The sequence below is a fragment of the Coptis chinensis genome, chromosome 2, assembly GCF_015680905.1.
Source record: "Coptis chinensis isolate HL-2020 chromosome 2, ASM1568090v1, whole genome shotgun sequence".
In the NCBI taxonomy this organism is placed as follows: Eukaryota; Viridiplantae; Streptophyta; class Magnoliopsida; order Ranunculales; family Ranunculaceae; genus Coptis; species Coptis chinensis.
The window spans coordinates 43,120,395-43,133,541 of NC_141457.1; the positions used below are offsets into that span (position 1 = coordinate 43,120,395).

The 13,147-nt window shown below is 38.2% G+C and overlaps 1 protein-coding gene across 1 annotated transcript; it reads right to left on the minus strand.

Moving 5' to 3' along the window:
• Positions 1–5,086: 5,086 nt before the first annotated feature.
• Positions 5,087–9,201, minus strand: LOC147516128 (uncharacterized). Its single transcript, XM_086593172.1, has 2 exons — positions 9,126–9,201; positions 5,087–5,487 (listed from the first exon to the last, which is right to left on the minus strand). Exons 1-2 carry the CDS (start codon positions 9,199–9,201, stop codon positions 5,087–5,089), a joined length of 477 nt encoding a protein of 158 aa, XP_086449298.1.
• Between the last annotated feature and the right edge of the window lie 3,946 nt (positions 9,202–13,147).

Below are 13,147 nucleotides of genomic sequence, written 5' to 3' on the forward strand. Positions count from 1 at the left end.
GATTTTGGTAGTTCTAGTTAAAATTGGATGGAACCATCGCTCTATTATGATTGTTGTAGGTACCTTATCTTTGTTTGAACTGATTGAATGTATTTTGTGGTTTGACATGATTTGTGAACATTAGAGGTGGTTGAGTTTGTAGATGAGTATTCCATTGAAAATTTGGGTGTTGCTTCCATAGTGCATTTGGTACATTGAACACACAAACTTCTTCTGGTTGAAGTGATGTGATGTTGTTGAGCAAGGGACAATGGGTAGATACGTGATTTAAATCGAAACAAAAAGTGCATGGTGCGATATCTATGTTCATGACTGGTTGGGGAGTATGGTCTTTTTGTTTGGTTGCGAGGGCATCTATCTTTCTTGTGAGGTTTTCGATTAGTGTTTTAATTTATGGATTAGATTTTACCTCAAAGATAATTGGCTTTAGAGGTACTGGGCTAGGATGTTCTGAAATTGTTTGTGTCTCCCTAATGAGTACTTTTTTCTGCTTGGTTCTAAAGAAATGTTAGAGCTTCTATAGCACCTTTATCCAAAAAGTTTCCGTTACTCATGATGTCTAGTGTTACTTTGTGTTCTTAAAGAAGACATTTGAATAAACATTGGACAAGAGTAGAGTTTTCTAGTTTATGGTGAGGACATGAATGGAGTAGGTCAGAGAATCTATCTCATGTTTCGGAGAATGTCTCACTCAGACTCTGTCTGAAGAATTGTATCTTGTTTACAATCTTTTCGGTTTTCATGAAGGAGAATACTACATTTTCCCATGTATCGAAAGAATCGGGCTTCTGAGATAGAAGCCATGCGTGGCTCTTGCCAGCTATAGTGAATGGAAACACTTTCAGCTTAATCTGATCAACAGATATACCTGGATGATTGAACGTACTACAGACCTCAGAAATCCAGCGCAAGTGCTCGTAGGGCAACTCATGCTCAAAACCGTGAAAAATGGGGAGGAGGTTGAAAATGTTAGGCGGTATACGAAAATCGCCCGTGATAGCTATGAGATGTATACAAGATGGAGGGCGATCTTGTAGTGGTGTGTAGAAGGTGGAAATAGGCTCTTCAGCTTGAACTACCTCGTCTGCCATCTTAGCAGTTGAGAGGTGAGAAATAGGAGTATGTCTAGATCGACGTGCTCTCTTACGTGGATAAGTTTTAAACACGCTCAGCTTTCGATTGCCTGAGCGTAGTCTCATGCACGATTGCGAGACTATTTAGAATGCGCACACAAAAGTATAGGATGCTCAAACATCAAAATTCGTTTGTAGCCTTGAAGTTTTTGAAAAGTTTGCATGCAATGTCTATAGATTATAGACTATGCCCTGTTTTAACAATGGGCGTGAAACTGGGTTTGGGAACTACATGCGTCAAGAGAGAAGATTGCTACTTCATCAGATGGTGTGCCACCAAGAATCTCACTCATGGTGAATCTGAGGGAGGGGAGTCAGTAAGGTGGTTGGTCCATTGGAATCTAGTAGTTCACTACTCTCTTTGTTTGTGCTAAATGTTTGTCCTGATGGACGTGATATAGGAACCGTTATTTCAGAATGAATATTTTTACAAACTGCGAAAACCTACGCGCAGTGGAATTAATGGGTTCTCATGATTTTGGATAGAAAACATACCTTTGAATCCGGTTGTGATAACTCTGAGAATCCAATAGCTATGAATCCGAATCAACAATCAACCCCTTGATCTTCTATTGTATTCCTTTCAATAGATTAAACGTTGTGTGGGCAACGATCTACCAACCCCCTTCTTTCTCAGAAAGCTAGATCCAATTTTGGATCTATCTTTTCTTGCCTCTCTTTTCAATCTAGAAAAATGAATAGTGAATAGTTGATTTCGGCCAGGAGAGAAGGGATCTATTTATAGGCTACAACAGGGACCATGAGGAGAAATTAGGGTTGGGCCTCCTAACGGGCTTGGGCTTCCCATGTTCACCCAGAGCACACGGCCCAAGTCCATCAACAAATGACTTATTCCACTAAAGGCCATTGTTGCACTACCGCCCTAATCCCAAATTACGTGTCAGCGTTTATGGGCTCCATATTATATGCTCGTTGATCTCCCCGTGTTTAAGAGATCGAATGTCCGTTGATTAAGTCAAGTTACTGACAACTACATCAGTCAACTTCTTATGTCCTTGAGTAGTACCACTTAACCTTATTGTCATGTCGGAATAAATCCACCTACAAGGTTTACATGACAATCTTTATAAGGTCTTCAAGGGGACATCATCAACCCGACTTCCTGCAGGTCATGGATTCCTTCTATAATTAACATCACACCTTACATATAATATCATTACCCAATCCATCGAGTTTGTTGATTCACAAATGAATCTCATTCATTGATGATTTAAAGCAATGTACAATGCATTTAAGTGCCCGTTATTATATCCGGATTAAGAGGACAAACATCCATAATAACAGAGGCGTTTGTTATCTTATATAGTAAGTATAAAGAGAAACAACCTCACTTGGTCCTATTCAATACACACAAAGTGTACTAGTGTAATCCCATAGTCAAGATATATTAGTATCAGATTATACTACAACCGAACCAATGGTTTGTCCAAATCCATCTAGGTTGTGAACGATTACTTATACTTTATAATGTACTGATGATATAATCTTTTGTGTGTTCACACCATATCATCTACAACATAAAGTATTAGACACATGCATATAACTAATAACATATATAATATGCATAACATTTGCCCATATGATTCTCATTCAAAATATAAAGAATTAGAGTTAATACAAAAGTAATGATTTTAGTATATAACCCTATCAATCTCCCACTTATACTCAAAGCATTGCTTTTTAGTATACTACTAACAAATCTCCCAATTATACTTAAAGCTATGCTGCCAAGCATCTGATTCCCATCCCCTCAACATGCTTGTCAAAGGATCAGCTAGGTTATCTTTTGATGCTATCTTGGTAACATAAACATCTCCTCTTTTCTAGGTGGTACTTGCGCTCAATGTGTTTACTTGCTTACAAGAAGTTTCGGACCCAAAACTGATTCTTTTGGCTGCCTCAGTTGCTTTGCCACATATTCAACTTCCATGGTGGAGTCAGACAAGCATGTCTGCTTGACACTCCTCCATACTATGGCTCCACCTTACAAGGTAAACACACAACCTGAGGTAGACTTACTCTTGTCCCTATCTGACCCTTTAGCACCCTCCACACTGAGAAGTAGTAAGCCACGATAGTGTGGACGTTTACCATTCTACATTCGTGGAAATACTTTTGGAGTTCACGATAGTGTGGACTGTATACCCTAAGGGAACCAAACTATCTGCATGGTATACTAACATATAATCCTTAGTCCTTTTCAGGTACTTCAATATATGTTTTACCGCAGTCCAGTGCCCTTGTCTGGGGTTCTTCTGATATCTGCTAACCATGCCAACGGTAAAGCAGATGTTTAGCCTCGTGCATAGTATGGCGACATTAAGCTTCCTACAGCTGAAGCATAAGGAACCGCTTTCATGTCCTCTATCTCTTTTGGTGTCTTGGGACACATATCCTTTGATAAAGGAACTCCATGCCTGAAAGGCAAGAAACCTTTCTTGGAGTTCTGCATGCTAAAACGAGTTAACACAATGTCAATATAGGTAGCCTGAGATAAGCACTACATCTTTTTCTTGCGATCTCTTATTATTTTGATCCCAAGGATGTGACCCGTTTCTCTCATGTCCTTCATATCAAATGTTTTGATAACCATACCCTTATGTCTGACAACACTTTCATATTATTTCCAATGAGTAAGATGTCATCCACATAAAACACAAGAATTACCACTACGTTTCCATCAAATTTCTTGTACAAAACAAGATGCTTTTGACCTTTTTCAATGAATCCTTCTGGTTGTTCCATATAGATGGTTTCCTCAAGAATTCCTTTAAGAAAAGCTGTCTTGACATCCATTTTATAGACCCACTTGCATCCAATGGGTTTTACACCATTGGGCGGCTCTACAAGCTCCCAGATCTGATTAGAATCCATAGATTCCATCTCAGTATTTATTGCCTTTTGCCAAGATATTACATCTCTATCTTGGAGTGCTTCATTGTAGGTCCAGGGATCAGGATCTTGGTTATCAGTGGTTATGTCTGTAGGCATTCCCAAACCAATCCACCTGTCAGGTTGTCTAACAACCCTCCCACTACGACGAAGCACCTCTTGTTCTTGTACGTCATTGGTGACACGTCATGGTTCCTATTCTTGTACAATTGGTACTGAAGTAGTTTAATGTCTCTCCTCTCAATACTTCTAGAATAATACTACTTGGGGTAAAATTTAATGCATTGTGGGTGGAATAAGATTAATGATGTATAAATTGCCTTCTAATGCACCAGAACAGATAAAAGGTTTATTTTTCTTAATGACGATCTTGTCATTTAAAAGAAACAGAATATCCATCCTTAATTAACATAGAGACTGAAATCAAGTTCTTTCTAAAATTAGGCACATAAAGATAATTCTTTAACACCATAGTCTTATTTCTACCAAAAGATAAACAAACATCTCCCACTGCAACAGCTACTACTCTGGTAGCATCCCCAAAGATAAGGCAATCTCTCCAGCACCAAGTTTTCTAGTTTTCTGGAACCTCTGCAATGAAATGCATACATGGTTAGTGGCTTCAGTATCTACACACCAGGTATTGGTAGATAACACCGCTAAACTTGTTAAACGACTAGTACATGAGACATACCTCCATTATTCTCTTTGTTGAGAAGAGGACAATCTGGATTCCAGTGTCCTGACTGCTTGCATTTGTAGCACTTGCCCTTAGGCTTTTGTACAGCTCCTTGAGGTCCCATGCCCTTCTTTGCCATGTTCCTATGCTTCTGAACATTATTCTTCTTCTTACCGCCATTAGGCGTAGAAGTAGATACCTTCTTAGTAGCGTAAACCTGAACATAACTATGCTTAAAGAGACTCTCAGCTGACTGAAGTTATGTCATAAGCTCCGCCAAAGAATACAACCTTTTGTTCATGTTGTAGTTAAGGCGAAACGGTTCAAACCTTTCAGGCAACATCATGAGAATGATATCGACCTATGTTTCCGCATCGATATCAGCTCCAAGGATCTCTAACTCATTCAGATAAGGCATCATCCTGAGTATATGATCCCTTACAAGAGTCCCTTCAGTCATAGTTGTGGTCATCAAGTTTTTCATGGCAATTTGCCTAACAGCCCTATTCTGGTGTCCGAAGAGTTCTGTGAGATTGGCCATCATATCATAAGTCGTGGTCATGGCCTGATGCTGATGTTGCAGCACACCTGACATAGATGCCAAAATGTAACACCGCGACATCTCATCTGCCTTGATCCACTTCTTATATGTTCCTTTCTCCTCTTCTCCAGCAATATTGTCAGGCTTAGGTGGGCATTCCTCATGGAGTACATATTTGTACTCTTCAACAGTCAACACAATATCCAAGTTGCGTTTCCAGTCTATGTAATTAGGGCCAAGAAGTTTGTTTTCTTTAAGAATAGTTGCTAGTGGGTTGAAAGTAACCATTTTGAAAACCTGAGAATCACATAAAATAACTATTATGTAGGGCAAAAAACTTCTTGAGTTAATAACAAAAATTAATTAATTAATCAACCCATCACTTGCACCTTCCACACCGAGAAGTATTAAGCCACGATAGTGTGGACGTTTACCATTCTACATTCATGGAAATACTTTTAGAGTTAACTTAAAAAATTAATTAATTAACCCATCAGCACCCTACACACCGAGATCTAGCAAGCCACGATAGTGTGGATGTTTACCCTATCTACATTCGTGTAGAGAGGTTTTTCCTATTAGTTCTACTTCTTATCAACTTAACATCACACCACTCGTTAGAGTGGACACGTGCCATCTAGACAAGTAAAACTAATTTGCTGACCTTTCTTTGGTCCTACAAATAATAGCAGTGACTCTGATGGGGAGGATACCATTACTTGCATCTAAGTGTATACCATTACTCAACACCTTAATTCATTATTTGTAATGAATCCTTTTAGATATAGAAGTGAATCCATACATTAATAACTTTATATAGTTGTCCTTTAGAAGTTTGTTCTGGTAATCCGTAATTAGACTCATCTGATATGGAGGAAGGCACTAAAACCGACGCGCAAGTATAATTACATTACCAACAAACCAGTAATGGAGACCGTGGGATTTATCCGAAACAAATTCCCGCTCCCACTTAGTTATTTAGAACTGAGGATCTTTCTGTTTACTGGTCAGGTCTATGTCCATGTTATCTATTATTCATGTGGGCTTAGTTTTTAACAAACATCCACAAATAGAAACATGCATATAGAATAAGCAAATATGAACAATAAAATGGAAAACAAATTCCCAACTGTTATGGCCCATATTTATTGTTCCATCCTGTTCGCTGAACTCTTTTAGTTGCCTTCGCAAAATTCGGCGACCGTCACGGGGTTCGGGGCAGCACCCCGATTTTTTATTTTTTTTTAGAAATCGTGGCTTGTTTCCTTCACTGGAAACCTCACGAAATCACTTCATAGACCCCCGAACAGCAAACAGATTTCATCTCATTGAGAAAAAAAATTTCTCTTTCGCTGAAGGAAGCGGCGCTTCAGCTTCACCTCTAGTTGTGGCTCTCGCTTAGGCACGGGCCAAGCCATGCTCCAGCGATCGGCATGACCAGCTCCAAATCAACCTGTACAAGGCGCGTGACGCGCTCACTTCCAGTTTCTCTCTTTCTGGCGTTGAGGGCGCGACCCGCGCTCCACTTATGCATGTATAAGGCGTGTGGTGTGCTCACTTCTAGGCGCTTTAGCGTGACCTGCGCTCCACCCGTGCTGCAGCGTAAAAATTCAGATCCGGATTTCGACCAATCCAAATCTTGATCCTTTTGATATTTTGATCTTTACAATAGATTACATCAAGGATAAAAACAATAACACGATACATACTGTGATTTAAATTACATCCATCAATAATCAAAAACTGTACAACCAATCAATTTTTCATAAAAATAAAAATCAATCCATTTCTTTCCAGAAATCATTCTGACCATAACAGTTGGTCTAGATGTCTGTAAAACCAAGTTAGAACAGTTCTACATCTACCAAAAAATCTACATGCTCCGATACCAATTGTAGGAACCGTTATTTTAGAATGAATATTTCTACAAACCGCGAAAACCCACGTCCAGCGGAATTAATGGGTTCTCACGATTTTGGATAGAAAACATACCTTTGAATCCGGTTGTGATAACTCTGAGAATCCAATAGCTATGAATCCGAATCAACAATCAACACCTTGATCTTCTATTGTATTCCTTTCAATAGATTGGACGTTGTGTAGGCAACGATTTACCAACCCCCTTCTTTCTCACAAAACTAGATCCAATTTTGGATCTATCTTTCCTTGCCTCTCTTTTCAATCCAGAAAAATGAATAGTGAATAGTTAATTTCGGCCAGGAGAGAAGGGATCTATATATAGGATACAACAGGGACCATGAGGAGAAATTAGGGTTAGGCCTCCTGACGGGCTTGGGCTTCCCATGTTCGCCCAGAACACATGGCCCAAGTCCGTCAACAAATGGCTTATTCCACTAAAGGCTATTGTTGCACTACCGCCCTAATCCTAAATTACGTGTCAGCACTTATGGGCTCCATATTATATGCTCGTTGATCTCCCCGTGTTTAAGATATCGAATGTCTGTTGATTAAGTCAAGTTACTGACAACTACATCAATCAAATTCTTATGTCCTTGAGTAGTACCACTCAACCTTATTGTCATGTCGGAATAAATCCACTTGCAGGGTTTACATGACAATCTTTATGAGCTCCTCAATGGGACATCATCAACCCAACTTCCTGCGGGTCATGGATTCCTTCTATAATTAATAGCACACCTTACATACAATATCATTACCCAATCCATCGAGTTTGTTGATTCACAAATGAATCTCACTCATTGATGATTTAAAGCAATGTACAATGCACGTAAGTGCCCGTTATTATATCCGGATTAAGAGGATAAACATCCATAATAACAGAGGCGTTTGTTCTCTTATATAGTCAGTATAAAGATAAACAACCTCACTTGGTCCTGTTCAATACACACAAAGTGTACTAGTGTAATCCTATAGTCAAGATAGACTAATACCAAATTATACTACAACCGTACCAATGGTTTGTCCAAATCCATCTAGGTTGTGAATGATTACTTATACTTTATAAGATACTGATGATATGATCTTCTGTGTGTTCACACCATATCATCTACAACATAAAGTATTAGACACATGCATATAACTAAGAACATATATAATATGCATAACATTTGCCCATATGATTCTCATTCAAAATATAAAGAATTAAAGTTAATACAAAAGTAATGCTTTTAGTATATAACCCTATCACATGACTAGATTGGCTCTACTTGATTGATTTTAAGTTGTAGTTAAGTCTATGTATCAATTTGAGCAATCAACATCCATTCTAAGTGGAGGTACTGGGCTGGGATGGGCTGGAATTGTTTGTGTCGCCCCAATGAGTACTCTTTTCTGCTTGGTTCTCAAGAAAGGTTAGAGCTTTTGTAACACCTTTATCTTAAAAGTTTTCGTTACTCATAATGTCTAGTGTGACTTTGTTTTCTTGGAGAAGACCCTTGAAAAAACATTAGACAAGAGTGAATTTTTCTAGTTTATGGTGAGGACATAAATGGAGCAGGTTAAAGAATCTATCCTATGCTTTGGAGAATGTCTCACTTGGACTTTGTCTGAAAAATTGTACATTGTTTACTATCACTTCTGTTTTCTTTGGTTGAAAGTACTTTTTCATGAAGGAGAACAATGTCGTTTCCCATGTATGGAAAGAATCGGGCTTCTGAGATAGAAGATATGCGTGGCTCTTGCCAGCTATATTGAATAGAAACACTATCAGCTTAATCTGATCAACGGATACCCCTAGATGATTGAACATACTACAAACCTCAGAAATCCGGCGTAAGTGCTCGTAGGGCAACCCATGCTCAAAACCGTGAAAAATGGGGAGAAAATTGAAAACATTAGGCGGAATGTGAAAATCACTCGTGATAGCTGTGATGTATACAAGATGGATGCCCATCTTGTAGTGGTGTGTAGAAAGTGGAGAGAGGCTGTTCAGCTTGAACTACCTCATCCGCCATCTTAGTAAGTGGGGGATGAGAAATAGTAGTATGTTTAGATAGACTTGCTCTCCTACGTGGGTAAGTTTTAAACACGCTAAGCTTTGTATAGCTTGAGCGTAGTCTCATGCAGGATTGCAAGACTATTTTGAATGCGCACACAAATGTATTGGATGTTCAAACAACGAAATTCATTTGTAGCTTTGAAGTTTTTAAAAAGTTTGCTTGTAATGTCTATAAAATAGAAACTATGCCCTGTTTGAATTGAACAGTGGGCGCGAAACTGGGTTTTTGGAACTAGACGTGTCAAAGGAGAAGATTGCTACTTCACCAGATGGTGTGCCACCAAGAATCTCACTCACGGTGAATCTGAGGGAGGGGAGTGAGTAATGTGGTTGGTCCACTGGAATCTGGTAGCTCACTACTCTTTTTGTTCATGCTAAATGTTTGTCCTAATGGATGTGACTAGATTGGTTCTGCTTGATTGATTTTAAGTTTTAGTTAAGTCTATGTATTAATTTGAGCAATCAACGTCCGTTCTAAGTGGGGCTTAATCCCACTTTTGTTCTTTAAGGGCTTGGGTTTAGCCTTAGAGTTAAATGTAAGGACAAGACTGAATCGGAAATCACACAATCACACGCACATGCTTAGTAACATACAAGTATCCTCTTACACCATATAGCGAGGAGGTTTAGAAAGTACTGCCCAAGGTGTGCGTACTCGACCTTTGAGGTGAAGGCGGCGTGGTGGGGTTAACGAAGTGTTTGGTGTCTTGCGTGTCAACCCACCATTTGAGCGTTTCCTTATGGTTACAAGTTTAACCTACCTAAGACCCACAAGTCGGGTCGAAATGTGGCAAAGCCAATATGATACAATTGGTTACCTTCGTGGGCCTAAAATAAAGTTGTCTTCGTGGGGTTAAAACTATGAAAGTGGTAAACACGAAAAGTAACTACGTTTAACTAATTAACTATTCACTAATGATTAATTAAACGAAATATTATTTTGATTTTGAAAGCTAGAAAGTGTTCATCAAAGATTGGAACTTTGACCCCCTAAGTTGGGTTGAGATGTGCGAGCATGATATTACACTACTTGCCTCGCGTATTCAACCAGTCTAAGTTGGTTGAATCCCCAATTCTTGGTAAGTAAACTTAAACCAAAAGACTACACCTTCAAAACTTAAACTATTTTGTTTTTATCCTAATTAATTTTTTAATGTTGACTTGACTATATGATATTGTCCTAAACTAACATGCATAAACAACAATTAATAGAAAATAAAACCTAAACATGCTACTAAACTAATTTCCATGTTTAACTTTACTGATGGATTACTAATTCATTTTAATTAATTAATATTTTTTTTTAATTTTTAAATTCTTTTTTAATTGATATTTTTGGTTTTGAAAACTCAAAACTTTGCAAATCTATCTACTTTTTATCTACTAATGTTGAATTAAACTAACTAGGGGAAAGTAAAGATTGCTCACATACGAAGATTCTGATCAAACAGAATCTTCAGTAGATAAATTGGAGGTGCGGGCGTGGGTAGGTCTCGCGCAGGCACGACAAGGGCGCGGGTGCGGATTGTTGACACACGGGTGTGGGCGATGCGGCTTTTTCACGTGCTGGCGAGGGTCAATCAGCACCATTTTGGCTCGTTTTTCTACAGTAGTCTCCGGTGAACCATCTCATGCTATTCTCGGACTCCGTTTGCTCAGAAGTTTACTAGAAGTATAAGAAAAAGAAACATTAGTTATGAAAATAAGAGAAAAAATACTTAAAAACAATTGAATTTAGATTGAGAAGAAGAGTTTGAGAGTGTTGGTTTGCTTCATCTTCCTCCTTGTTTTAGATCCATGATGGTGGTGCTATTTGAAGGTTTGTAGATAGTGGTGGTTTGGGTGTTGTTGTTCATCTTAAATCTATGCAAAGAAGGATGGTTTTGATGATAGAGACTCTCACTTTCTAAGATTTTCTAATCAAACAATGGGTTGCTTTTGGTGTTATCAAAGTAAAAACTTAGTTGTTTAATGGGAAACTTGAAAATTAGACTTCTAAGATTGTTAATATGAAAACAAGTATGGAAAGAAGTTTGTATTGCTTAGTCACCAAGTAACACTCATTTGAACTTGTCAAATGAGTGAACTTGTGTTTGAGGTTATGAATGCAAGATTAGAAAGATGTAATGAGATAAGAGTAGTGGAAACAAGATTGAAAACTTTGTATTGAAGACAAATAAGAACTTGATTCATTAACTAAAGCTTGAAGAATATGAAAATGGAAAACAAGGTAAATAACAATTAAACTATTAATTAAAACATATTAAACTACTCCTAATGACCCAAGATTAATTCTAGGGTAAGTTCTCTCTTCTCTCACTTTGGCTTATATACTACACTTTTTACATTTTACAACTTTGCCCTCATCCTTTAGAAATAAGACACCTCATTAGAGTTGCTTTATGTTTTAGGTATCTTCTTGAACAAGCTTGCTAAGGATGCCCACTTTTGAGTTGAGGACATAATCTTTGGTTTTTTGGGTTAAAGACATGATCTTCCGTCTTTTGGTTTTGAGTTGAGGACATAATCTTTGGTTTTTTGGGTTAAGGACATGATCTTCCGTCTTTTGGTTTTGAGTCCCTCACTGTTGACCATTGCCTTTGACTTTGACTTTTTGGCATGTCTTCTCCTAAGCTAGAATCTTCCCAAGCAACGTCGATAGCACTCCTTTTTGCGTTAAAATGCATGTATTAGGAGTATAAGTCCTAAATGGCCTGTATCTTGCAAAAGGTAGCAAAAGCTATGAGTTGTCTGTTCATTAAGCATAAGAATGGCATATTTAAAGCATTGTAAAGATAGTTAAACGCACATTTAGAGATTGATCAGCTGACTGGACAGAAGGGGCAACCGCCCCCTTGCTAGGCGCGACTGCGTGGTTGACGTGGCAAGGGAAATTCCGTATTTGTGCTAATCCAAGGTTTCCTTTGTTGTAGATTCCTACTATGCAAGCATATTTGTAATTATCTAGCTGCATACAATAGTTTTTACTTTTCCAAATTAAAAAAAAAATAGAAACATAAGAAAAGAAAAAACAAGTCTTTTGGAACAAGTGTTAACATTTTGATTGTCTTGGAATGTTTGGGTGTACGAGGCATATAGTGTAACACGTGCTCGCACACCTCAAATCAACTTGAGAATTAAGATGTTAATCATCTACTATCTTTTCCATCGTTAGAATAAAATTAGGAATAAACATAACTAGCTAATCTAATTAGGTATTTTTACTTTTTAAGTATTATAGACATTTGCCCTTGAAGGCCAAATTGTAAAACTTATTGGGCTTTTCGCCTCCATTTCGATCCGCCTGTGGGTAACTTTTGCGTGTAACTTAGTGTATCTGGAGGGTTGGTTTGAACTTAACAAATTCCACAAGTTCAAACTCCCACCCTTAAGATTCAACGAAACCCCCAAGGTCGTTAATAACACTTGGGGAGGTAACTCCTCAACCTCCTCGAATATCTCGTCAGAGGATATTACGTGTTTAAAAGCATAAATCCGTGATTGATTAATTTTAATTTTTGTCTTGTCAATTTCATACACGTATAAGCGCCTGGACCAATGGCTTAACGAGTGGGATTTCATCACCCACTCTAGTAACTGAACGGCGTTGATTGTTTGTTTGATACATAAGACCAAAAATTGAAAAATAAAATCAACCAACTAGAGCCTAATCTTAGTCACGCTCCTCAAAAAGGACAAACACATTAGCCACCTGACAAAGAAGCGATTAGATACCTCTCCCAATGGAAAATTTGCCCCCTCTCACTCCCTAATAAGCTCCCAAATGTGTGTTTTATTACCTTTATATTACTGCATTACATCCCTTCTTACGCATAATAAACAAACAACTCATAGCTTTTACTACCTTTTTTAGGTTATAGGCCATTTCCGACCACTTATCA